The sequence below is a fragment of the Uloborus diversus genome, chromosome 1 (genome assembly GCF_026930045.1).
Source record: "Uloborus diversus isolate 005 chromosome 1, Udiv.v.3.1, whole genome shotgun sequence".
Classification (NCBI taxonomy): Eukaryota; Metazoa; Arthropoda; class Arachnida; order Araneae; family Uloboridae; genus Uloborus; species Uloborus diversus.
In genome coordinates this window covers 32,281,073-32,306,076 of record NC_072731.1, presented here as the reverse complement: position 1 = coordinate 32,306,076, position 25,004 = coordinate 32,281,073, and the positions used below count along the sequence as shown (strand labels likewise).

At 36.9% G+C, this 25,004-nt stretch overlaps 1 protein-coding gene across 2 annotated transcripts in view; it reads right to left on the bottom strand.

The window, feature by feature from the left end:
• Window positions 1–1,263: 1,263 nt before the first annotated feature.
• LOC129234531 (uncharacterized transmembrane protein DDB_G0289901-like) overlaps window positions 1,264–25,004 on the bottom strand; it is a 224,433-nt gene continuing 200,692 nt past the window's right edge. Inside the window, exons 12-15 of one of the 2 annotated variants that reach the window (XM_054868543.1) lie at window positions 16,797–16,832; window positions 11,600–11,632; window positions 9,301–9,330; window positions 1,264–1,671 (exon numbers count right to left, since the gene is read on the bottom strand). In XM_054868543.1, coding sequence (XP_054724518.1) covers window positions 1,435–1,671; window positions 9,301–9,330; window positions 11,600–11,632; window positions 16,797–16,832 — 336 coding nt within the window. In that variant the 3' untranslated portion in view covers window positions 1,264–1,434. The remainder of the gene's footprint in view (window positions 1,672–9,300; window positions 9,331–11,599; window positions 11,633–16,796; window positions 16,833–25,004) is intronic. The other variant, XM_054868544.1, reaches the window with a different exon arrangement.

Sequence of the window (25,004 nt, the reverse complement as noted above, 5' to 3'; positions counted from 1 at the left end):
TAATCAATAATATTACCGAGTTTCAGCCTTATATATATAAGACAATTTCACAAGTTTTTGCAACATATTGCAAATTTTTTTTATTAATTATTGCAACGATAACTTTTTGGTAGACTCGCGTTTTCTTCTTTTAAGTAAACTAATCTAATATTTAAAAAAATTCTGGCCTTATATAAATAATGTATTAAAAACTGTCGCTATCTCCCCTACTATAAGATATTAAATTTAATCTTGTTTTAAAGCTGTCATTTCTCTGGGAAAACTTTCCACATGATGAGCTTGATAGTGGTTCTTAGCTTTGACACCCACAAGTAAAGCAGGGGTGCCTATTTCCTCCTACAGCTATTATACCCCCCCTCAATAACTGAAGGCCCAACAAAAAAACCACCCCTAGACGAGATAAAAATATCCCGAAAATCAATCCCCTAAAATTTTTAATGGAGCAGTCTGTGCCACTACTCCCCCCTCCCCCGGTGGTAACCCCCGAGTAAAGTATTTACTTAAAATATCTTTCACGCACTTTGGTAAGACAGAAATTGGCAATGAGCTGTCATGTCAGATACAGATATTGAATTCTTGTCGTACATTCCATTTTTGAACGGTACTCGCGAAATTTGGTGACTTGACTTAAAATTTCGGCAGACTTTACGACCTCATATTTCGATAACGGGCCCACGAGGGCAAATAATTTTTGTTCCAAAACCATATTTCACGATGCTTTTAAAAATTGCTACCAATTTTGATTTTTTTCGATTTTCCTTGATCGTGCGGTTTCCTGATAAGATGCATCAAATCACAAATATTGTCATTTATTTTTAAGTCAGAAAAACAAGCAAGAAAGTAATAAATTTTAAAAATGAGTCCTATTGATTGGTGCTGTTGTCTTGCGCCAATTGCTGGCAATTTGTGGCTGGCAATTGTTGCTGGCAATTTGTGGTGCGCTGCTTCACTTTTCCAATTGTACCGTAATTTGGCGTCCGACTTTTACAGTACACACATGCCATAAGGACCCGTTGAAAGGGTAGGCAATCATTCACAGCACGGCAACACATTCATACAAAAAAAAAAAAAAAAAAAAAAAAGGAAACTTGTAGGAGAGAGAAAATACTTCCATGCCCGAGCCGGTAATCGAATCCAGAACTTCTCCATCCACAGTCACTCTTCTCTAACCACTAGTCAAGGCGGTCGACACGGTCCTATTTATTGCATTCACCAAGTGCAAAAAAAAAAAAAAAAAAAAAAACAGAAACCACTAAATGTTTTGAACAGAATTTATTGTCGGTCGAACTGATAAATCGAAAGGTTGTTTTTTTTTAACAAGATTTGTTGCAAAAATTATATGCAAGAATTTTTTTGTGGTATAAAACGGTTGAGTACTGCTGTAGTGCACTGAAAGTGTTTGGAGTTAGGTCATCTTCACATAAAGCTCACAGTCTATGATGAACTTGAAGCGGAAGCACCACTAGTATTTGACTTTCCACCTCCACTTGAGCCGGAAGCAGAACTTGCACTCGATGCACCACCTTTACCTTTCCCTTTACCTGAGGGCTTACTGGTAGGTTTACTTTTACCACCTCCATCTGCACCTCCATCTGCACCTCCGGCCCCACCTCCAAGTGCCTTGAAAAAGTCGGCCGAACCTAGATCTCCCAAGTCAAGCTTTGACAATACCTAAAAAGAGAATGTTTGGAAACAAATTCATTGTATGCAACCAAAGTGTAATCATTGTCGTGGATGTGATTTATGTACATGAACATCTACATCCGAGAGACAAAACGAACATTTATTACTATTCTCACTAAAAACCCTTATTTTGCTTTTATTGAACAATCAAGATTATTTTACTGATCTCACTTCGTTCAAAGTCTGACGCTGATTTAAAAAATCTATTGAGTTTGCGACTAAATAGATCCCGACCTCGTGGCCAATGAAATTTAGTCTCTGTAAAATTATTGTCTGCTTCGTTCCGCATGTATAAATAGCGTTTATTTTATTGATTTTTTTTCGTGTTATTTATTTTCTTATTTTTATTTTATTTATTTGCTTATTTTATTGACAATAATAAATCTCATGTGATTGATTTTTTCTTTATTCACTGCAGTTTTTTTGGCAATTTCTTTCCAAATTGAACTTTTGCACTTTATTTTATTACTAAGCTTTGAACTTTTAGATTTATATTGGTTATAATCAGGGCTGCTCACCTAGGGGGGTGGGGGGTCATGGCGCAGTCTGTGCCATTAAAACTTTTTAGAGGGGGGATGTTTTGAGTGGAATTTTTCACTTTTGGTGGGGGGCATCGCGATATGTAGGGGTTTGCACCCTTGCTCTTAGGTGGGGGGGGGACACCCCTGGTTATAATAAGGGTGAAGAAAGTTCTTCTCACTTGGAGGGTAAAGCTCTAGACTAGGAATTCTAAATAGTAGCCACTTGCAACCTACATGTAAGTTACAAAAAATGGTAGTAGCTTAGGCATTTTAACAGCCATTTCTCAAAAACAGTAAGCACGCAGCGTAAAAAGCAAATAAGCTATTCGCTGTTAGTAATACCAACAACAAATTAAAATATTATTACACTCCACAAAAAACGAAAACAAAATTTCACTGGATACTCTTTTCAACATAAAGATGTAAGCATAAACAAAAAAGGAACATTTTACAAATTTTTAAATAAAGGGAATCCTTTACCAAAGAAAAAAAAAAAAAAAAATCAAGGTCGTAAAAGCGGACCATTTTTTTTAAAACAGGGTGTCCAGTAATTTACGCGTTGGAAAGAAATGTCAATTTCTCGAAAACTGTTTGGCGTATCAAGTCCAAACTTTGCGGTTAGATTCAGTGCGATGGCGAATTTTTTTGTGTAGTCTCATTAAGTTGGCTTTGGTTGTTTATTTTTCAGCGAAAATATCAAAATATAGCGTTTCTGAGCACATTGTTCGAACGTACCATTCAAACAACAACAGCCCAATTGTGACTCAAAGAAAGTTTGCGACTGCTTTTAAGCTCAAGACAACGAGCCGACTCACTTCTAAAGGATACGTTGAAAAATGGAAAAATTAGTTCATTCTAGCGATTCAAAAAGAGCAGGATTTCAAAAGCATGTGGTTCATGCAAGACGGGGCACCACCCCATCGTACCAATGAAGCGTTTTATTTGCTTGACGAGCATTTTAATGAACGGATTTTGACTTTTGGGTACTCAAAATTGAAAAATATGGGAATTGATGGGGCACTCTGTTCTCCTGATCTGAACCCCTGCGATTCACTTTTGTGGGGTTATGTCAACGACAAAGTTTACGATAGAAACCCCAAGAGCATCGAAGACCTGAACACTGCAACTCGGACAGTTAGTGAATGCATTGAAATTTCTACTCTTCTGAGAGTGATGCGGAATTTCGCTAATCGTTAGCGTCATATTATAGCTAAAAATGGTAGACACATCGAACATGTATTAAACTAATTCCCAAGTTTTGTGCTTTGTTTTAGAATTTAAATAGAGTTTTTTGATCAGTAGTTTTCGAGAAATTAACTTTTAACATCAACGCGTTAATTACTGATCACCCTGTACAAGTAGCAGAAGTAAAAACGTCAGGAATCATTGATTTTGTTACTTTAAGTGAAAATATCAAGTCTGAAATAAACAACGCAAAAAATTGTACAAGATAAAGATAACGCTTACTAGAGATTTAAGAGAGGGCTTAAATAGGATGGGAAGCTTGTTGTCGTAGCACGATATTATTTTTAACAAAAAAGACACACATGATCGCCACTTTTGGCACTTGGGACTTGATACTTTGATTACTTTTATTTTTTTTTTCAATGAAATGTTTGCCAATTGGCGACTGGCGACCGCTAATCTAGAGCTTTATTAAAGGGTGAAAAAGGAGTAGAAAGCTCTGTCTATGGAATCTTTTGACTCGTATTCGTCATGTCAGATATATTCAGTAAGTTACGCCCTATAGCCAGGGTTAAGGAAGAAATACACCGCCAGCTCAGTCAATTCCAGCCGAGGACTGCAGTTTCGTGCTTATTAGCACTCTTCAGCCCGGCATAGGACTAACTGAGCTGGAGGTGGAAAACCTCTTAAGGAAGCCAAGAGAGCCAAACTGGTAGCTAACATAGAATCAGCACTGACCAGACGAGTGACCGAAACAATGGTTCGGTTCAACTCGAATATTGCAGGCAAGGCAGGTATATTCAGTAAGTTACGCCCTATAGCCAGGGTTAAGGCAGAAATACATCGCCAGTTCAGTCAATTCCAGCCGAGGACTGCAGTTTCGTGCTTATTAGCACTCTTCAGCCCGGCATAGGACTAACTGAGCTGGAGGTGGAAAACCTCTTAAGGAAGCCAAGAGAGCCAGACAAACTGGTAGCTAACATAGAGTCAGCACTGACCAGACGAGTGACCGAAACAATGGTTCGGTTCAACTCGAATATTGCAGGCAAGGCAGGTATATTCAGTAAGTTACGCCCTATAGCCAGGGTTAAGGCAGAAATACATGAAATACACCGCCAGCTCAGTCAATTCCAGCCGAGGACTGCAGTTTCGTGCTTATTAGCACTCTTCAGCCTGGCATAGGACTAACTGAGCTGGAGGTGGAAAACCTCTTACGGAAGCCAAGAGAGCCAGACAAACTGGTAGCTAACATAGAGTCAGCACTGACCAGACTATAGGGCGTAACTTACTGAATATACCTGCCTTGCCTGCAATATTCGAGTTGAACCGAACCATTGTTTCGGTCACTCGTCTGGTCAGTGCTGACTCTATGTTAGCTACCAGTTTGTCTGGCTCTCTTGGCTTCCTTAAGAGGTTTTCCACCTCCAGCTCAGTTAGTCCTATGCCGGGCTGAAGAGTGCTAATAAGCACGAAACTGCAGTCCTCGGCTGGAATTGACTGAGCTGGCGGTGTATTTCATGTATTTCTGCCTTAACCCTGGCTATAGGGCGTAACTTACTGAATATACCTGCCTTGCCTGCAATATTCGAGTTGAACCGAACCATTGTTTCGGTCACTCGTCTGGTCAGTGCTGACTCTATGTTAGCTACCAGTTTGTCTGGCTCTCTTGGCTTCCTTAAGAGGTTTTCCACCTCCAGCTCAGTTAGTCCTATGCCGGGCTGAAGAGTGCTAATAAGCACGAAACTGCAGTCCTTGGCTGGAATTGACTGAGCTGGCGGTGTATTTCATGTATGTCAGATATAGTTCCTGATTGTCTTTAGCTTTTGTAGTAAATCTCACATAATTTTATCTATGTTATCTCAAATGAACATTTGATGCCAACTGACTATTTTTACTGACTTGATTACTTGATAAAAATTAATCTTTTGCTTTTGTCAATGGCATGAAAAGTTAGGATAGAAATATTTTCACTATCTGTACACTCAAATGTCATACTCCGATCGGGCAACATCAGGGAGCAGCTCAACTGCTCGGAAACACTAATGACCTGATTTGCCAGATAATTCAATTCTCGGTGTGACCCCTCGATTGAAGCCTTGTCATTGGTTGAAAAAAAGATTCGACCGGCACTTTGACCGTACGGTGTGGAGTGAGGTTCGATGGGGAACTAGACAGTAAAATTTAGAATATAGCTCACCAGGGAACCATACGTTGTTGTAATACTGAACGTTTTTAATAATTAACAATCAAATGAGCATAGTGAAACGTGTCTTAAAGGGGAAAACCAGTTTAAGAGGCCGAATTTTAGTGTTTTTCGTAATTTTTTTTTTACAGGAGAGAAATAATCAGAATTTCTTTAAACTTGGAGGATATTTTGTTTTTCTTTTAAAGTAGGGAATAGTGTTTAACCTTGGGACCACCGTTGGGTTAACTTTGGGACACTGTTAATTTCTAAGAATCTATTTTTACCATGTTTTTGTAATCTCTAATAGTAACCTTCACCGCTAAATGGTGGCATAGTAAAAATCAGCATCAAATGAGCAAAATTGACGATTTTGTGAGAGTTAGAAACTTTTATGACTCGAAAGTAAATATTTTCTTCATTTTTAATTCATTTTCTGTCTTTGTATTTGTTAATTTTATCAACTGAATTTTATTTTATTATAAAAGAGTAGTACTTTAAATATTTTGCTTACAAGAAAATAATGATAGTACATCCTGTTTGACTACCTTTTGGCTTCTCTTAAACAACGTGGTGATTGTGCCTTGGGACAGCCAAACATTTTGTACCTCAGGACACGTTCCAATGTACAACATACGCATAGTTCTTTATAATTAAGATATGTTTAGGAACAAGGAACAATGTTCTAATCTTATGTAGTCTTTTAAACACATTTAATGTTAGATAATAATTCATTATTCATAATTCATGATTTAATTCACTACCATGATTTTTTTTTTTTTTTTTGTTTTCTGGTGCAAAATTGGTTCAAGCATATGGTTGTTTCCTGAATCATGAAGACTTTCCCATAGTACAACAGGATGTGCCCAAGGTACAATAGGATGTTGTACCTTGGGACAGCTTGGAACTTTTACTTTAAATGGGTGACAATGTTTTATTTTCAAACTGTCTGAATTTTAAAAAATATATTGCATAGAAGTATGTTGAGACATTTTAATGTGACATTTAGATTTTAAATTTGATTCAAATAATTGACATTAAAAATTAAAATATTAAAAGTGTCCTAAGGTACAACACTCTCCCCTATACCTTGTAATTTCTGAAGTCTTTTCCACCAGAATTAGTGGAGTTAGAAGCTGCTGTCCATGGGCGGTCGCCATCAGAGCTTGTTGCTGATGTGCATTACCGAAGCCACAATTTTAGCCTGTAATCATTACAATTTTTCTTTCTCGTAAACAACATATTTCCCTAGAATATGAACCTGTGATCAAAAAAGTTGAAAATTGTACGTTCTTGAGATGTTTAATTACAATGTTTTGTTTTGCCCCATTTTTTTTCAAACTTCTTGCCCTTTCCCCCATTAAAAAAATATTTATTATTTTAATAATATCCTCAAAGAGTTACACTGGTGTGTAAAAATTAAGGACGAAGTCGAAAAATTAGCATATCAGCTGAACGAAGAGGCAGAGCGGACAGAAAGACCAATCAGGAGATTAAGTAAGGTGATCTACGGTAGCACATGCGCAGATATGCAGGCAGACGTAATGGGGGAGTGTCTGAGTAGTATAAAGCATGTTGTCGGTGTAAGATCAGTATTTCTGGCAAAGAGATTGCACGCCGTATAGCAGTTAAATCACACCAAGTTGCTGCCTCAGCGAGAAATGGCGAATAATCAATCTGTTAGACGACATCTGGATGCTTTTACCCGAGGTTGAATCATTGGGAAGTTGGAGGAAGGCCGCAGTGTGACAAGTGTGGCTGCAGAGTTCGGAATTGCTCACAGCATCGTTTCACGACTTTGGAGACAATTTAAAACTACAGGAACAGCTATCCGGGGGTTTAGTAGTGGTTGTCCACGAGGAACCACACTCGCAGATGACCGGTATATTGTCTTACAGGCCAGAAGAAACAGGCGGCAGATAGCGGGAGAAATCGCTAGACACACGACACAGGCGACTGGACGACCGATATCGCGTTTTACCGTGGCCAGAAGACTGCACGGTGGTGGTCTGTTTGCACGACGCCCAATACGATGTGTGCCTCTAACGCCTGTCCATCGGAGAAGGCGTTCTTTGTGGTGCCGGGAACACCGGAATTGGAGAGACAATGAATGGGGACGAGTACTCTTTACAGATGAGAGCAGATTCAGTCTGAGTAGCGATTCTCATCGCATACTTATCTGGAGAGTACGGGGAAGCCGCAATCATCCCTCGAACATCATTGAAAGGGACAGGTATGGAGGTCGCGGTGATCTCGTTTGGGGAGGCATCATGCTTGGTAGTCGTACAGACCTTCACATCTTCGACGCAGGTTCAGTCAATGGGACCTGTTATTGTAACGAGATTCTTCTTCCATATGTGCGTCTTTTTAGAGGCGCTATGGGTCCGCAGTTCCTTTTCATGGACGACAACGCACCATGTCATCGCACAGTAGCTGCCGAACAGCTCTTAGAGAGTGAGGATATTGAACGTATGGATTGGCCGGCACGATCTCTGGATATCATTCCCATCGAGCATGTATGGGATTTTCTAGGCAGACGCTTGGCAGCTCGTACCTTACCACCAGTAACGATTCGGGAGCTTCGATTGGCGCTGCAAGACGAATGGATAGCAATGCCTCAACAACTCATTGACACATTCATTCTCAGCATGGGCAGACGTTGTGAAACCTGCCTAGCAGTCGGGGGAGATCATATCCCCTACTAAAGACCGAATGTTTCTTGCTGGACACCCATCACAGGGATGTTTCGGCCTTCAATCGCATTGCGCTCCATGCAATCTTTTTCAATAAAGCTTCTTTTTATCCCTCTGATTTCTCTTTTAGTAAGTGTTGCTTACATTACACATGTCCTTACGTATTGGGGATCTTACAGTATTAAATGTGTTGATTTGGAAAGCCTTTGTACAAAGTTATATTGAAAAAACCGTCTCCTCCTTAATTTTTGCACACCAGTGTAGGTTCATATAGAGTATAATTGAATAAAGAATATTCACACCAATTTTCAGAACGATTGGTCAAAAACTCTTTGAGCTAGAATGCACACCAGTTGAAAAAAAAAATGTTTCGAGAAAAATGCGTTTGAAAAAAAAAATACTGTGAACGTTTTCGAATCTCCACAAGTCACTTTAAATGCTCGTAGCCTCGGAACTAATCGGAATTTTTCATTCAAATTTTGGCAACATATTCTTGAGGAGATTTACTAACATTTTATGACTTAAAACAGTGTTTTTTTAAAAAAATAATTACTTTCTTTAAATTTACCGGTCTAAACTAGTTTCCCCCCTTAAGGCTTAAACCCTTTGCCCTTGTCTCCCTGTTATTGAGATAGAACATCTTAAAGTCATCTTCGTTACCCATTCAAAGATGTCAACAATCTGGTTGATCACTTTCTAGAAACTCTCATTTATCACTAAATATGGTGACTTTTCCACCTGGTTTAAAGACCTTACATTTCGATAACGAGGGGGACGAGGGCAAATGATTTATTTGTCAAAAAACATGATTCACTGAGCTCTTTTGATCTATACTTATTTTTATTTTGATTGATACACTGTTCCTGTGATTCTCTGGTCAGAATAGCGAAGATAGTTTTGGTTGGCATAATTTATCACAATTGGAGCAGGAGTTTTGTCAATGAAGTATATCATTGTAAGAAAATAAATAAAAATACGACAATGTAAATGAAATCAAATTCAATTATCTTATTTGTTGTACATATTAAAAACATACCTCAACAATGGTTTGGAAGTACGGCTCGAACTGAAAAATAAATGCATTCAATAAGTATAGGTTTTTAAATCAACACATGAATCTAAGATTGTTTTCGTTAACACTTTGCAACACGGCTTTTGTCTCTGGGGAACCAACAATGTTTTATATTTGATACTATCATAAAGTATGAAAAGGTATTTTTTTTTCCTGCTAAAACTTCGTGTTTGTGGTCAGGGCAACAAAATTTGATTGAAAGATACAAATTTTGGGGTTTTCTTTAGCTCAAGAAAAAAGACTTAATTGAAACAACATTCTGCAGCTTATTTTGAGGCAATTTGACTTGAATTCAAAATGACAGTGAAGGTAGGGAAAGACACATTTTTTTAAAAATCTTTGAGTCACTATATAGTGAGAACGTTGCAATTGGGGAAGACTTTATTTCATTTGTATGTAGGGACATATTATTACTACATCAAGAAGTGATAAACAATGGGGGCAGTGCATCTCTAAAAATATAAATACAGTAAAACCTGCCTACAACGATACTGTTGGGACCTAAAAAAGTATCATAATAGACAGGTTATCGTTATAGACAGTTTAATTATTCATGCTGACATTTTGCTGGGGCCAAAAAAAAAAATGTTAATTTGAATTTCTGGCATCGTGAAATCAAATTATGTTTTTCGCAATTACGAGCGTGTGTGTGTATGAATGCGCGTGTGTTTGTGTAAGCGCATGTATGTGGGTGCTTCTATATGTGTGTATGTATGCGTGTGTGAGCGTGTTGTGTATGCAGTGCTGTGTGTGTACGCGTGTGTGTGTGGGTACGCGTTCGTGTTTGTGTATGTAGGCATATGTGTTTGTGTCTGTGTGCAGGCATGAGTGTGTGTATGTGTATGTGTGTGTGTGTGTGTGTGTGTGTGTGTGTGTGTAGGAGTGTGTTTTTGTGTCTGTGCGCAGGCATGAGTGTGTAGGCGTGTGTGTGTGTAGGATATAGACGTAACCTGGAGACGGTTTTCGCAAGAGGAGCAGCATCGTGAGGCCGGTCGACGCGACGGTGGTGCTGGCAGAAGGTGCTGGTGGGAAAATAAAATGATAGTAATTCAAAACAGTCAAATGAGAACAATAAGCAATCGTGATTGCTCAAAAAATATTGTTATAGACAGGTTATCGTTATAGACAGTATCGTTATACACAGGTTTCACTGTATTTATTAATGTTGCATTACAAACATGCTTATTTTTACTTTTGATCTTAAATATACCTGTGAATGTAACTTGTGTAGTGTGAAAAGTATCTTTGCTGAAGATCTGCGGTGTGACTGGTATGCAACTTACGGTGCGTCCAAGATTTTTAAACTTTTTTTTACAGCGTAAAAATGGTTTTGAACATGGAGCTCATAGGAGGGCGTCCGATACTCTGATTTTACGTCGAAAAATAAGTGCAAAGCAAAAACACTAGGAAAAAAAAGGTTTTAATGTTTTTTTAATAATATCTCGAGGAAAATATCTCAAGGAGTCTTCTAACTTGCAACAAATGTTCATGTGTCGAGCGCTCGAGTTTTTAACTATGTTTGAATCTCTGAACATAAAACTGCTACATGCAATATACCAAACAGCCTGGTTATCACATCCTGAGACTGCAGTTTCGTTCTCATTAGAACTCCTCAGTAAGGAATAGTGAATAACCGAGTAGGAGGCAGATGTCATCTCATTGAAGTGGAGAGCGACAACAAACTGGTAGCTGAAACTATTTCAATAAGGTCAACATTCACACGCCAAAAAAAAAAAAAAAAAGCTTTGCCTTCAATTCACGAGTCGAACCGTACCATGCTGCGGACATTGCTAGCATGATAAACTCACTTTATCGACCAGTTTGTTGGCACTCTTACCTTCAATGAGATTATATCTGCCTCCAGCTCGGTTATTCACTATTCCTTAGTGAGGAGTTCTAATAAGAACGAAACTGCAGTCTCAGGATGTGATAACCAGGCTGTTTGGTATATTGCTTGTAGTTCTTTCAGCCTTAGCCCTAGATTAGGGGCGGTAACTTTCTGCTAAATGAAATTGCTGGTCCGTCTGCCTTATAGAAATTATGAAGTTTAAATTCGAATTCACAACCTTCACCGTCTTTGTTTGTTTCAGTGGTTTATTTATTTATTTATATATTTACTCCCTATTTCCAAAAGTTAAAAAAAAAAAAAAAAAAAGAGTACGATTCATGTCAAACCACATGGTTCTTTTCCAGTGCTTTGTTGTAGCTAATGTGTATTAAAGTAGTTTTATCAAAACTCTTAAAGCTATTTAAAATAACTTACCATATCCATGCTGGTCGAAAGAGAACCTATCGCCTAAAACGAAACAAATGTAGTCAGTTAAGCATTCCTTTTGAAAGATACTGGAAATACAAAATGCACTAAAATTTAGCATTCTGAATTTAATTCTGAAGTAACCTTTTGATGTACAGGGTTAACATAAAAGAATATCGCGGTTTTAAAAATTTATATTTCATAAACTATTACACTTACCATTATAAATGATACATAAAAACAAACATTAACTGTCCGAGTTTTTTAACGAGCGTAACTACTTAAACGTGCACGAATCGCACACTAGCCCAGCTAGAAATTCCTTTGGGAAGAGATTGTATGGTCACAACAGTCCTTGCACATGTATTAACTACTGCATTAGGATTGGCAACAATGTTAAAACCAAGACCTCTGGGGGGGGGGGGGGGTTACCCCCAAACACTTCGCACCGCTGGGTTGGCCGTGCAGATGCTGATGATTTACCCTTTATGAGCTGGCCAGCCAGTTCACCAAACCTCACCACATGTGATTTTTTTTATGCGGTTTCGTCAAGGACAGAGTTTAGGCACCACCATTGCCTACAACATTGCAAGAACTGAGAGATCGCACATTACGAAAGATTGACAGTGAAACTCTTAAAAATGTATGTTGTAGATGTGTGTAGCGTTACGAGAGGTGCACCATCGAATATTTGTGAGTGAAAAAAAAAACTTTAACAGTTTATCTTTATTTTCATGTATCATTTATAGTGCTAAGTGTTTACAAAAAAGCGTAAGTTTACGAAAAAAAGTTTTTAATACTGGGATGCTCTTTTATGCTAACCCCGTACATCCATTTTTTTTTTTTTTTGGAAATTCAGATTAGATATATCCATTAAACAAGGCAATTTTAAGAATAATAATTATATTACAGTACAAAAAACTACGTCAATAAATTGAATTAAGCAGTTCAGCTTTCATGCAAGTTAGATAACCTTCAGAATTTCATGCACGTTTTTAGTGTCTTTTTTTAATAAAATAACTTTCCTCATCCGTTCAAAACTTTATAGTTTTTTTAAAAAAAATCAACTGATGGGCACTTTCTGATACATATTCGTAGTTACAGGATTTTTTTTCTTAGTAATAGTCTCGCATATTCAGAAATTTTTCTATTTGATAATTTCCTCACATAGTGAGGAAAAAGTCACCAATCGGGAAAAAAAGACAATGTTTGTTATTATCAAAACAGAAAATCGCCCGTCAATGTTCGACGGGTGAAAATCGCTTCTACATTTGAACGAAGCAATTGCCTGTTTGGTGATATTTTGATAGTTCACATTAAAACCCTAACTCCAGTTGATTAACCCTAAACTCCAGTGGATAGAGTTAATTTTCAATCACTTTTTTGAATCTTCATTCCCCTAAAATGACTGTCTTACCAGTAAAACAGTTAAGTTACGGGTCGAGTTTCAGCCTTGTCACAACAGCCTTTTCCTGCATGTCCAACATTACCCACACAAATTATCATGCCGCAGCACGAGTTTCATTGTTGAAACACGCGGATAACTCGGTCATCAGCTATTATTTATCTGAGGATTGTTAAGAAAAAGTTTTCACTATTATAGGCAGGTCGTCGAGGAAGGCAAGGGAAGTAATAGTCCCCTCACTTCCAGAAGTAAATCACCTTGCCTCTCCACTTTTCAAAGTTCAAAACAAACAATAGATCAAAAAAATATTTTTTTATAGCGTGGATTAATTTATTTTACTATAATAAAAATTAAATTTTTGCTGCAATGCTGGATTGGCCGTGCTCTACTTATTTATTTATTTAATTTTTGCGTTACTACTGGGTCATTATTGTTTTCATTCAATCAAAAATGATGCTGAAATACAAATAGTATAACCTAATTTTACCAAAAATTAAAGCATCTTTAAGGGTGCCACCATCTATTCCCCCCCCCCCCCCACCACCAACATCACTTTTGCCCTTTTTTTTTGGTTCACCAGCAGTCTGTGTGAGCGGCGAAAGGGGGAGGGGGATAGATGGCACCCTTAAAGCCGCTTCAATTTTTGGTAAAATTGGGCTATACTATTTATATTACAGGGGGGGGGGGGTTTAATAAAGATTGAAATCGTTGGTTTGGATAGATAGGAATTAATTAGGCGTTGATTTTAATTGAATAAAGGAATAAAAACTATCATGTTTATAGTCGACTGGAAACATCTTTTTAAAAAATATTCCAAAAACAGTAACTCAAAGAAACGTTCAAAATTATAAATAACATTCTTAAATAATAATTAATATAGATAATATATTATATAAATAATAATAATAACTTAATAATAAAAATGACTTAATAGATAATAACTTAAATAAGAAATAATAAATTCGTAAATAAGTTCATTGTCAAAGTCCAACTTTTTTTTTCCAAAAATGCTGTTCCTAATTCATATTTTTTGAAAAACATTTTGTCAAACAGTCTATGTCTTAAATTTACTCCGACAATAAGTACCTGCTTATTTTTTTAATTTGAATTTATACTGAATATTTTTTTTTCTGTTGGAAAATATCCTTCAGTTACATCAATATCATCCTATTTCATAGAACTTTCGTCATGTAAAAAAGTATTGAATACCAAAATAGCTTCGTTTGATAATTGTGAACAGTACACAACTTATGTAAAGCTTTCCTAGCCCTTTAAAATTACTGTGCAAAAGAGAGAAAGAAATGAACTATTCATAGGGGGGGGGGGGTCTTAAAATATTATCTTTAACAGGGGTTCTCAAACTTTTTCGACTCACGGCACCTTTTGGCGAAATATAATTTTCTCGGGGCACCCTAGTCGATCTCTGTTGTATAAGGTAAATGCGATAAATAAGGCCATCCTTAAGTTCAAGACCAAATATCACATTCATTTATGACTGAATTGGTCATAAATGCACCAGCTTTTGCATACTCATCAGATGGCCTTATTAGGCTACAATTTGGGGGCACGGCAGTGCCCCCGCCAAGTCGAGCGCGAAGCAAACACTGCCGTACCATCTTTACTGGAACCATTTCGCCGCATTTTCGGGCCCCTATTTGAGAACCTTCTGGTGAGACTAGAACGCAGAAATTTTCGTCATCCAGTAAGCTATCATCACATATTTAAAATCCGAAATTTCAAGTCTGTAGGTCATTTAGTTCTGAAGTTAAGCGAAAGCAAAGTTTCGCATTTATGACACTCACTCACTCATGATCATCAAAATAGAACTAGTACTTCCCATGAACTCAGAGATGTGAAATTTGGTACAGAGTTAGGGTTTGATAGCCACATAAAGGGAAAACTATAAAAACTAAGCTAATTGAAGATCTGGAGTGACCCTGATTAGAAAACACAAGAGCCCAACCAAACTATTCGAGATCGACATAACGCCTTTATAAAAAATATTCAACTTGGCGGGCCGCTTTATTTGATGTCAAAAATCGAAAGCTGAAGTATCTAATGAAGAACCCTCAGGTGTATTAGAGATATGGTAATGCCCCCTTCTACTATTGGTACATAAAAAAATCGACTGTCATTGCTAAAGTCCAGCGTAGTGGGACACATCTTCTAATTTAATCTAGCCTAACTTTAGTCTACTCGAACATTGCACAAATTAAATGTTTCTACAAAAAGAAGTGAAATCCCACCAAAAACATTCTGTAAAAAACTAGCCAAGTCTCGATGGAGCTGCTTGTTTATCTCTAAAAAGTAGTGAAATCTAGACAAAGTCATGACAAGTCTAAGGTTCCTTACTGCGATTTCTTTATTATTATAGTTAATGTTGTGTGACTTGGCCGTTAAATGGTACACAAGAGTATAAAACCAGGTGCTCCATGACACCATTGCACCAATCTTTCGCCAGAACCGCTAACCATTGACGATGGAAAATTGCCACTTGGAAAACGTGTAAACAAAATTGACTTGTACCCACTGACGTATAAAGAATGTTTAACGGCCAAGTCACACAACATTAACTATAATAATAAAGAAATCGCAGTAAGGAACCTTAGACTTGTCATGACTTTGTCTAGATTTCACTACTTTTTAGAGATAAACAAGCAGCTCCATCGAGACTTGGCTAGTTTTTTACAGAATGTTTTTGGTGGGATCTACTTTTCCAGGATCTCAAATCACAGGCAAAAATGACGGTGCACAAAGATATTTTTCTCTTTTGGTAAGCCAACTACATAAATTAGGCTTCAAAAACATTAAATACCTTTTTTTTTCCCCCAGTAAACTACAGTTTACCATGTAGAAACAAAACCTGCCATAAAATAAGGTAAGATAGTTTTGAAATTTCTCTTCCGTAATAACTTTTGTTGCATTGTTGCATGGTAATCAAAAATTGCTTGTTGAAAAGGCTTAATCATCAGTAAGGCTTTATGATGACGATGAAGACACGACACAGTGAACTTTATTATACATGAAAAAATAGGAGGATGCCTTTATTGGACTACATGGCTTTATTTGACACACCCACCCAACATTTAGATGGATATCACGGACACTTCGCGGCATCCCTTGCCTCTTCCTACGGCACCCAGTTTGAGAACGCCTTATCTATAATACACGCAATCCAGCGTGAAGTTTTTTTTTCACGCTATCGTTAACATAATGCTACATCTCTTTAACACAGTCATTACAATAGGGAAAATAAACTGATGTTTTCTCTAAATCTAAATTTGCCACATTTCGATGTTTTTTCCAGGTCTCATAATTTAAATGTATAGAGGTAAACATTTAGATTTAAAGCTAAAGCTTGACCACGAAAAGAAAGCCAAAGACCTTGAAGCGAAACATTTGTATCATTTGTAATAGGTAGAATCTGCCAGAAAGCACAGAATAATAAGAGGCGTGGTCTCTCTAATCCTATTTATTCCAAATTAATAACAAAAAACCTATTACAAATGATGCAAATGATGTTTTTTGCTTCAAGGTCATCCGGCCTTCTTTTCGTGGTCAAGCTATAGTACTCTGTTAATACACTGATTAAAACGCATGAATAAGTTTATTGAAAATACAGTGGAATTTCGTCACAACGAATTTTAAGGGACCGCATACTTTGTTCGTTTTGGAATCAAAACAGTGTAGTGACAATGAAATCAAGACTGAATATTTATTTCTTTGAAACGAATATTTCGTTGTATTGGTATTCATTGTAACGAGATTTCTCTGCATTTGTATAAAGCTGTAATTACTTACATTAGAAAAAAATATGTCTCCGAACTCCTGTAGACCCTAATAAAGAAAAAAAACATAAAATTTTAAGAGCGTGATAAACCACAGAAAACTTAATGCTTGGAATCGTTTAAATAAGAGTGGTTTTTACCTTTTATTATTGCCAATTTAGAGTTTCTATGGGAAAAAAATGTTTTATGGTTGCTTAATAACTTCCAGTTATCACAGTGCAGACATGGACAGTCAGACAAGGACCACTAGTGGCGGATCCAGCCGATTGTTTTGGGAGCGGTCGTCCGAAATTTTTGAACAAACTCCCCGGGACCGAATTAAGCTCCATGCCATCCCTAGGCAAATTTGAAATCTGCCCCCCCCCCCTAAAAAAAAGCAAAATATCCTTGACTCTAAAAAACGCAAAAAAGTGTTCCCCAGATCAGTGGCGGATTGTTTGAAAAAAACGGCCTTGGCATTAGGAAGTGTAGCGGCCTCATAGCTCTTATAAATATTAAATTTTACCTAACGATTGGGATATCACTTAAATATAAGGAAATTATCCTTAACAACTAAATATGTTTTATTCAAACGAAGTTTCACAGATATGAACACTTCTGCGCTTTAATGGAGAACAAATGGATACTGTATTAGCTAAACCTTACTTTTGGGGGAAATTGTGATTGTAATTGTCCATTTAAGTATTTTTATAATGCCCGGAACTTGATTGAATATTTCCTTAATGATAAATAACCCTGCTTGGCTAGAATGTTCTTTTCTGCAGTCATAACAAGTAACTTAATTGCCCTGTTATATGAAACTGATCTAGCGATGTTCATGGGTGAAAAACTGGCCGTCTTAGAACGTGATGGGTCCCTGACACAAACATACATTACTGGGCCCTGTCATAAACATTCCTGTTTTTATACTTCCATATCCTGACGGCCCCCAGACTCGATGCGAGGTCAAAAACCTGGTGGGATGGGTCGGGTACGAGTTTGGCAGCCCCTAATATTTTTTATAACGCATGTATCAATGCAAAGAGAGAGAGAGAGAGAGAGAGAGAGAGAGAGAGGACTTAGCTGTCTGGCTTCTTGGGAGTCATTAAAGTATTAGCAATATAATCTTAACGAAAAGATTAACATTGAGTCTGAAATAGGCCTCTCTCCCGGAAAATTTTTGAAATTGAAGTCTTAAAAACTCAATTTTAGACAATATTTGGTGATGTTAGAGGAGCGTAGGTTCAGGGTTTCTCCTGCTGCAATTTTTCAGAAGTGGAAATCCAAAAACAGAATTTTAAATTATCTTCGAATATATAGTATGAAGAGCGGTTCCGGGGGCTCTCCTCTAAAATTTAAAAAAAAAAAAAAAAAATGCTCTGAAAACGCAGTTTTAGAAGATCTTTGGTGATTTTAAGTCGAGATAGGTTTTAAGGCCATCCACCAGAAAATTTTCAAATTGAAGTCTTAAAAGCCTTTTTTGGTAAAGACTAAGACACCAGCAGTTACTCGAAAATTAAGTACCAAAAACAAAATTTTTGCTGACCTTCAGCGATGTTAGGAAAAAGAGGCTTCATGAGGCTCACCCCGGAAAATTTTCTAAATTGAACACTAAAAACGAGATTTAAAACGTTCTTCATTGATGATGCCGAGAGAGAGGAGGGACACTTTCCCACAAAATTTTTGATACTTTTAATTTAAAAACACAGTTTTAGACCATCTTTGGAAATGTTAAAAAAATGGGAGAAGTTCGAGTACTTTCCTCCAGCAAATTTTCGAAATTCGATGCACCTCAATGGTATTTTAAGATTGCGTATTTTTAAATAATTTTACGTAAAACAATATTTTGTCTCTTTTATTCCAATTGTTATAAACAGTGTCGCCGAGAGCAAAAGCGGATCCGGGAAAAAATGACAAAGGTCTATTTTTTCATATGCCTCCTTCTACACCTTTCACCATTAGGATATTTTACCGTCTGCACTAGTTCATTATCGAGCCGAGCCCCTATTCTCCAACTAAGCTGACATGACCTCACGTCGGCCCTTGTTGTAAGTTGCATTTTATAGCAATTGTGAATTGTCATTTATAAATAAAAGCGTCAAAGAGTACAAAAGTATTTTAACTTTTTACGACAGCTAAAATTTCTCTGTTTTTTTTTTTTTTTAATTTATTCATTTATTTTTTATTATACCACTAAAAATATATTGGCAGCCCCAAAGCCCGACTAACTAAAAGTGAGGTCCTAGGCCCACATTAATTTGGAGGCCCCCAGAAGACTATACAGTGTTTGACTTACATTTTTAAAGCACGAATGCACTTTTGGATGCCTCTTTGTCTAATCACACAACTAAATATAAATCACTTATGTGCATTTATGAATCCCCTTTGGACCCCCTCATAATCGTGACCAAGTAAATTCGTTACTGGCAGAATGATTAAAAATTCCCCTTTAAAGAAGTTTTTTTGCAATTAATAAGTATTTTTTCATTTTTTTAAAATTACATGTAATTTTCATATCGTTGCAATGCTATGCATAATTCTTTAAAAAATGTGGGACCCCTTAAGAACATGGGGCTCCAGGCCTAGGCGGCCTGTGTGGTAATCAGGCACTGGGCAGCCCCAATTCAGAAATTCCCCCTCCCCCTTCTTGTGATGATGATGACGGTCCTATCTCCTTCCACCCGCAAGCTTTAGCCTATGCGTAAAGATATAGTAAAGAGGAGCTGAGGCTGTGTTTTGCGAATTTGCGTTATTCTAGACACATGCGCGCAAAATTTACATTTTGCTGTTAGTAGACAGGCCCGAAAGACTTTGTTGTTAGTTCATCGGCCCCAAGCATGACCGGTCCACCGGGCAAATGTCCGGTTGCCCGCCGGCTGTATCCGCCACTGCCCCAGATTCAAACTGTCAAACTTATGAAGAAATGATGGTGTTTCACATTCTGAGGCGCCCCGATGAAATGATCACAGTGATCTCTCAAAAAAATGTTTATTCGCAAATACCATAATTGAAAAACATTTGACTTTCATAAAATGTGTGAAAGTAATCATTATTAAATTACAAGAAAAAATTGTCTCTGTGGAAAGTGAAAGAATGTTAATATTTTACTTTCAGGAATAACAATTTAATTCAAAGATGTGTACTATAATAGCAAATTTGCCGCCCCTGAAAAGTTTGCCGCCCTAGCCAACTGCCTACTCTGCCTATTGGGAAACTGGGCCCTGATAACTCCCCAGAAATTTTATTAAAATGAAGTTTTAAAAACTCAATTTTCGGGGTATCGAGACATTAGGTGTGGGGGAGGATTTAGGAAACTCCCTCGAAAATGTTTCAAAATTTAAATTTCCGAGTAATTTTTGAAAATTAGGAAACAAAAAACGCATTTTGTCTATTTTTGATGATGTACGGAGAAAGGTCAGGTTTCGGACGCTGACCCCAAAGTACTTTTTGAAAATAAAGCTTAGAAACCAAAATATTCTGTTATTATACATTGAGAAGTTAGAAGAGGAAGGGTGCTCTTCTAGCTCTTTAGCTGTCCAGCCTAAAAATGCACCTTTAGAAAATGTTTGCTTACATTAAAGGAAGTGTGAAGGTGCTTAGAATCCTTCCTTCCTGGAAATATTTTGCCTTTGAGGCTCTAAAAATTCGATTTTTAACTATGGTTATACATATTTTAGAAAGGGATGGAAGATTCGTGAGCTCCTCCAAAACAACATCCTTTTAAAGCTATCATCACGATATAAACTAGGGAGGGAGGGGTGGAGGGGTCCTATCAAAACTCGTTTGTAATTGAAGTTTTGAAAAAATTCATTTAAGTTGCTTTTAAGCATGTTAAGTGATAAATACAAATACAAAAGTGACGACCAGCAACAGGCTCTGGGCCCAGCTAGACTGATCCTAGTCAATTTACAATCCCCAGTGAAGATCAATGACCCTCTTAAAACTATCTACTCCCTTGCTCATTACCACCTCTTTCGGCAAGCTGTTCCAAGGCTCCACTACCCTGCTAAAATAATAATTTTTCCTAATATCCATGTTAGCCTGAGATTTAAATAGCTTAAAACAATGATCCCTTGTCCTGTTTTCAGTGCTAAACTTCAGCCCCGTAACATCTTTCATTTTAAATACTGTTTAAGGCTTTCACGGCCGGCGTCGATGACCCCGTGACCCTTTCTCCACATCTGAAGTTTACAAAATTCCGTGCTCCTGTGGATCAGTTTATGTCGGAACTACGAAGCGCAGCATCAAGAGACGCCTTTCTGTGCATGTTCGTCATTGCCGTTTAGGAAACTATGATAAGTCAGCCGTAGCCGAACACAGCCAACAAGAAGGAGTCCACAACATCAAATTAAAAGACACAGAAATCTTGGCTACAACATCTCACTACTTTGCTCGTCTTCATTGCGAAGCTATAGAAATTTTCAAGCACCCCTTTAATTTCAACAGAAAAGAGGAGAATTTCAATTTACCAAAAACATGGCACCCTGCCCTTAGATCCGCTCGCCACAACAGTCAAAAACATACTGTGGTCCCATCCAATAAGAAACCGGTAGCCATCACGGCTTGTGAATCCCATCCAATCAGGTACCAGATCACCCAGCGGCTTGAATCTCATCCAATCAGGAACCTTATTCCACCAGCGGCTTGAGAACGCTTCCCAATCAGGACTAGCAGCCCAGCAGTAGTTTGCTTAAGAGTCATTTTTTTTAAAGCTGGACAAAGTGAATGGGAGCCTGATAGTTGACACCTTCGATTTTCCTGAAATTTTCAGAATATGTTGCTAGTATTGTGATAAGACAAAGTGTAGCTTCTTTCTTCTCAAATTTGACTTGTTGGCAATTCAGTGGAGGTCAAAGTTTAAGGACGTGAGAAAAAAGAGCTTAATATATGATTCCTTTGCTTCAAAACCAATGAGTGTACCAAGCCAATTTTTTTTTTGTGGATACTACTTGATACTAGGTACATGCCAGCCGAAATATTTTGGTCGCTCATTCATGGCTTTGAGGGCAAAGGTCAATTGAAAATGCTATTTTTTTTACTTTTTTTGCCTTGTTTGGGCCCGGATATCTGCTAAAGCCGTGAGTAACCCTCGGAAATAAGTATATACCTAACTACTCACCACAGTATAGTACTAAGAAAAACATGAAATATCATGGGTTACTCTTTGCTTTAGTAGTTAAACGGTCTCAAAGTCGATAATTTTTTAAAAATAGCCAAGTTTAGACGTCAATAACTCTGATCGCGACGCATCAACAACTTTGGGACACAGCTTTAGTTATAGTCCAAGTGGTCTATTTTAAGGTCCAGGTTAGAAACCCATGGCAATTAATAAACTTTTTTAGTTATACGGCCTCAAAGTTGAAAATTTGAGCTATAATTTCTTTTTTTTTTTTTCAATTACTCTATGATTGGTGAGTTAGTAACTTAGAAAAACATCTGTAATTACATTCAAAGTGATATAGTTTTAGACTCAGGCCAGAAAACTTTGGGATCTAATCATCTTGCTTAATTAAACGGTCTCACAAAAATGATAATTTCAACATTAAGTGTCAAGTTTCAACTAAGCTAATCCACGAAAACAAGACTTTCAGACACAGCTGTAATTGTGCTCCAAGTGATGTAGTTTTAGAATCTGCTTCATACCCATGACACTTTTAAAATTTCAAAAAAATATATTTTTAATTCGAACTTTTACTTGTTCAATATAGTTAATAGCACGTGTTGAGTTTTCTCCCTTTTCAAAATGTATTTCTGATTTTTTTTAAAAGTTTCGTACTTTATTTTATAGATGGCTTCATTAAATTATATGTAAAACCTATAAAACCGGATAGTAGTGGCTGATGTAGCCATTTTAAACAAACAACACTGAACCGAAGCTTTGAAAGGCGGAGCATTCAAAACAAAATCTATCAACAACCAGCTTTTTTTAAATTTTTAGCAGAGAGAATGTTGGCCAGATATTGTGTAAAGGTAAGGTACTGCTTTTTTTTAATGTTAAACAACTATTTTTTCATTTAAGTAGTTTACAAGTACTAGTGTTCAAATAGTTGTACTATTTTAATGAGACATAACACGTGGTTTAGTAACAAACTGTATATAGTTTAACAAAATTATGTTCAATTGAAAGTAAGGTAGACAAAAATTGATTCAAGTTTCAAAAAATAATCAATATAATTTTTTTCTCGTTAGTCAAATAAAATATTTTCTGAAAATTGTGGGCAAAGAATCAAGGTAGAAAATGTTTGAGACCTATTTTCGTGTTGATTTACTTTTTTTCTTTTTTAACAGAAAAAAAACCCACTGTATTAGTGGACCGCTATTGTTCAGGTGTGATATTTTACTTTACCCCTAAGTTGCATATGAGAAGTACAAAAAATATGCTTAGTGCACCAAACAAGGCCATCCTAAGTTCGTGACCTCATTTATGATTGACTACTCCAACTTTTGCACATTCATTAGATAACATATTTCCATGGAAAAAATATAATTTTCAATTATGTTTTCCTACACTGTTCTAAAAAAGAAAGGCAAATTGGCTAAACTAGGAACATTGGTCTCCAACTCTGAAAAAAAAAAAACCTCCGAAAAGAAACCATTCTCTGTTGCCAATAGGATAGCATATTAAAACACATTTGACACGTTCAATAAACTTGTAAAAAAAATCAAATTTCCTTCAGCGGAAAGGTGAAAGTACAATTGTCACATTTAAGACACTGATAAATTGGCATTTTATGATTTTTGGTCACTCAGCACAGTTCGTAGACATATGTTTAGCGTAGGCAAGACAGGATCATATCCTCCACCCCATCACCCGGTGTCCTAGTGAGGACACTGGGCTGATAAGGCTAACCATGACCTTAATGGGCAAAAATATGCTTTTCTAGGTTAAAAAATCAAAGGAAAAAGCAACGGTTCACAGCGGCATTTATGTTTTTTTAATTCTTCAACTACATAGATTGGGCTTCAAGAAAAATAAAGAACTATTTTTAAATACTTATAAACGACAGTTAACCATAACGAAACAAAATTTAAAATCACGCTGTCTTGACGTCATCTACATCAACTACATCACTTAGGGTATGATTACAACTGTTTCTCGAAGTTACTAACTCATCAGTCATAGAGTAATTGAAAAAAAAACTTGAAATTATAGATCAAATTTTCAACTTTGAGACCGTGTAACTAAAAAAGTTTATTAGTTGCCATGGGTTTCTAACCTGGACCTTAAAATAGACCACTTCGACTATAACTACAGCTGTGTCCCAAAGTTGTTGATGCGTCGCGATCAGAGTTATTGACGTCTAAACTTGGCTATTTTTAAAAAATCATCGACTTTGAGACCGTTTAACTGCTAAAGCAAAGAGTAACCCATGCTATTTCATGTTTTTCTTAGTACTATACTGTGGTGAGTAGTTAGGTATATACTTATTTTCGAGGGTTACTCACGGCTTTAGCAGATATCCGGGCCCAAACAGGGCAAAAAAAGTTTAAAAAATAGCATTTTCAATTGACCTTTGCCCTCAAAGCCATGAATGAGAGACCAAAATATTTCGGCTAGCATGTACCTAGTATCAAGTAGTATCCACATAAAAAAAATTGGCTTGCTACACCCATTGGTTTTGAAGCAAAGCAATCATATATTAAGCTCTTTTTTCTCACGTTCTTAAACTTTGACCTCTACTCAAGGGCAAACAAATCAGTTTTTTAAAAAAATAAACTTCACTTTTTCTTATCATAGTACCACTAACACATCCTGAAATTTTTACGAAAATCGAAGACATCAACTATCAAAAGTGTCCAAGCTTAAAAAAAATGACTCTTAAATACTGGAGCCACCGAACCCAGGAATCAGTCTCACCAAACTCAAACCACTGATGAGGGCTGCAGCAAAGCAAGCCGAAACGTCTGGAATTTCTACTCCAATTAGACCACGGCCAATAAGCCCGGAAATGTCATCTCCCCATATCTTTCATTTTAGTAAATTTAAACAACTGAATCATGTCCCCTCGGTCTCTTCTTTGCTCAAGACTGTACATTTTTAACCTTCTAAGCCTGGAATCATAATCAAAGTGGGAAAATCCATTTATTAGCCTTATAGCCCGCATTTGAACCCTTTCCAATACATTAATATCTTTCTTAAGATAAGGAGACCAAAACTGAACAGCATATTCCAAATGGGATCTTACCAAACTTCTATATAAGGGCAGAAGAACTTCTTTAGATTTGTTTGAAATAGATCTTA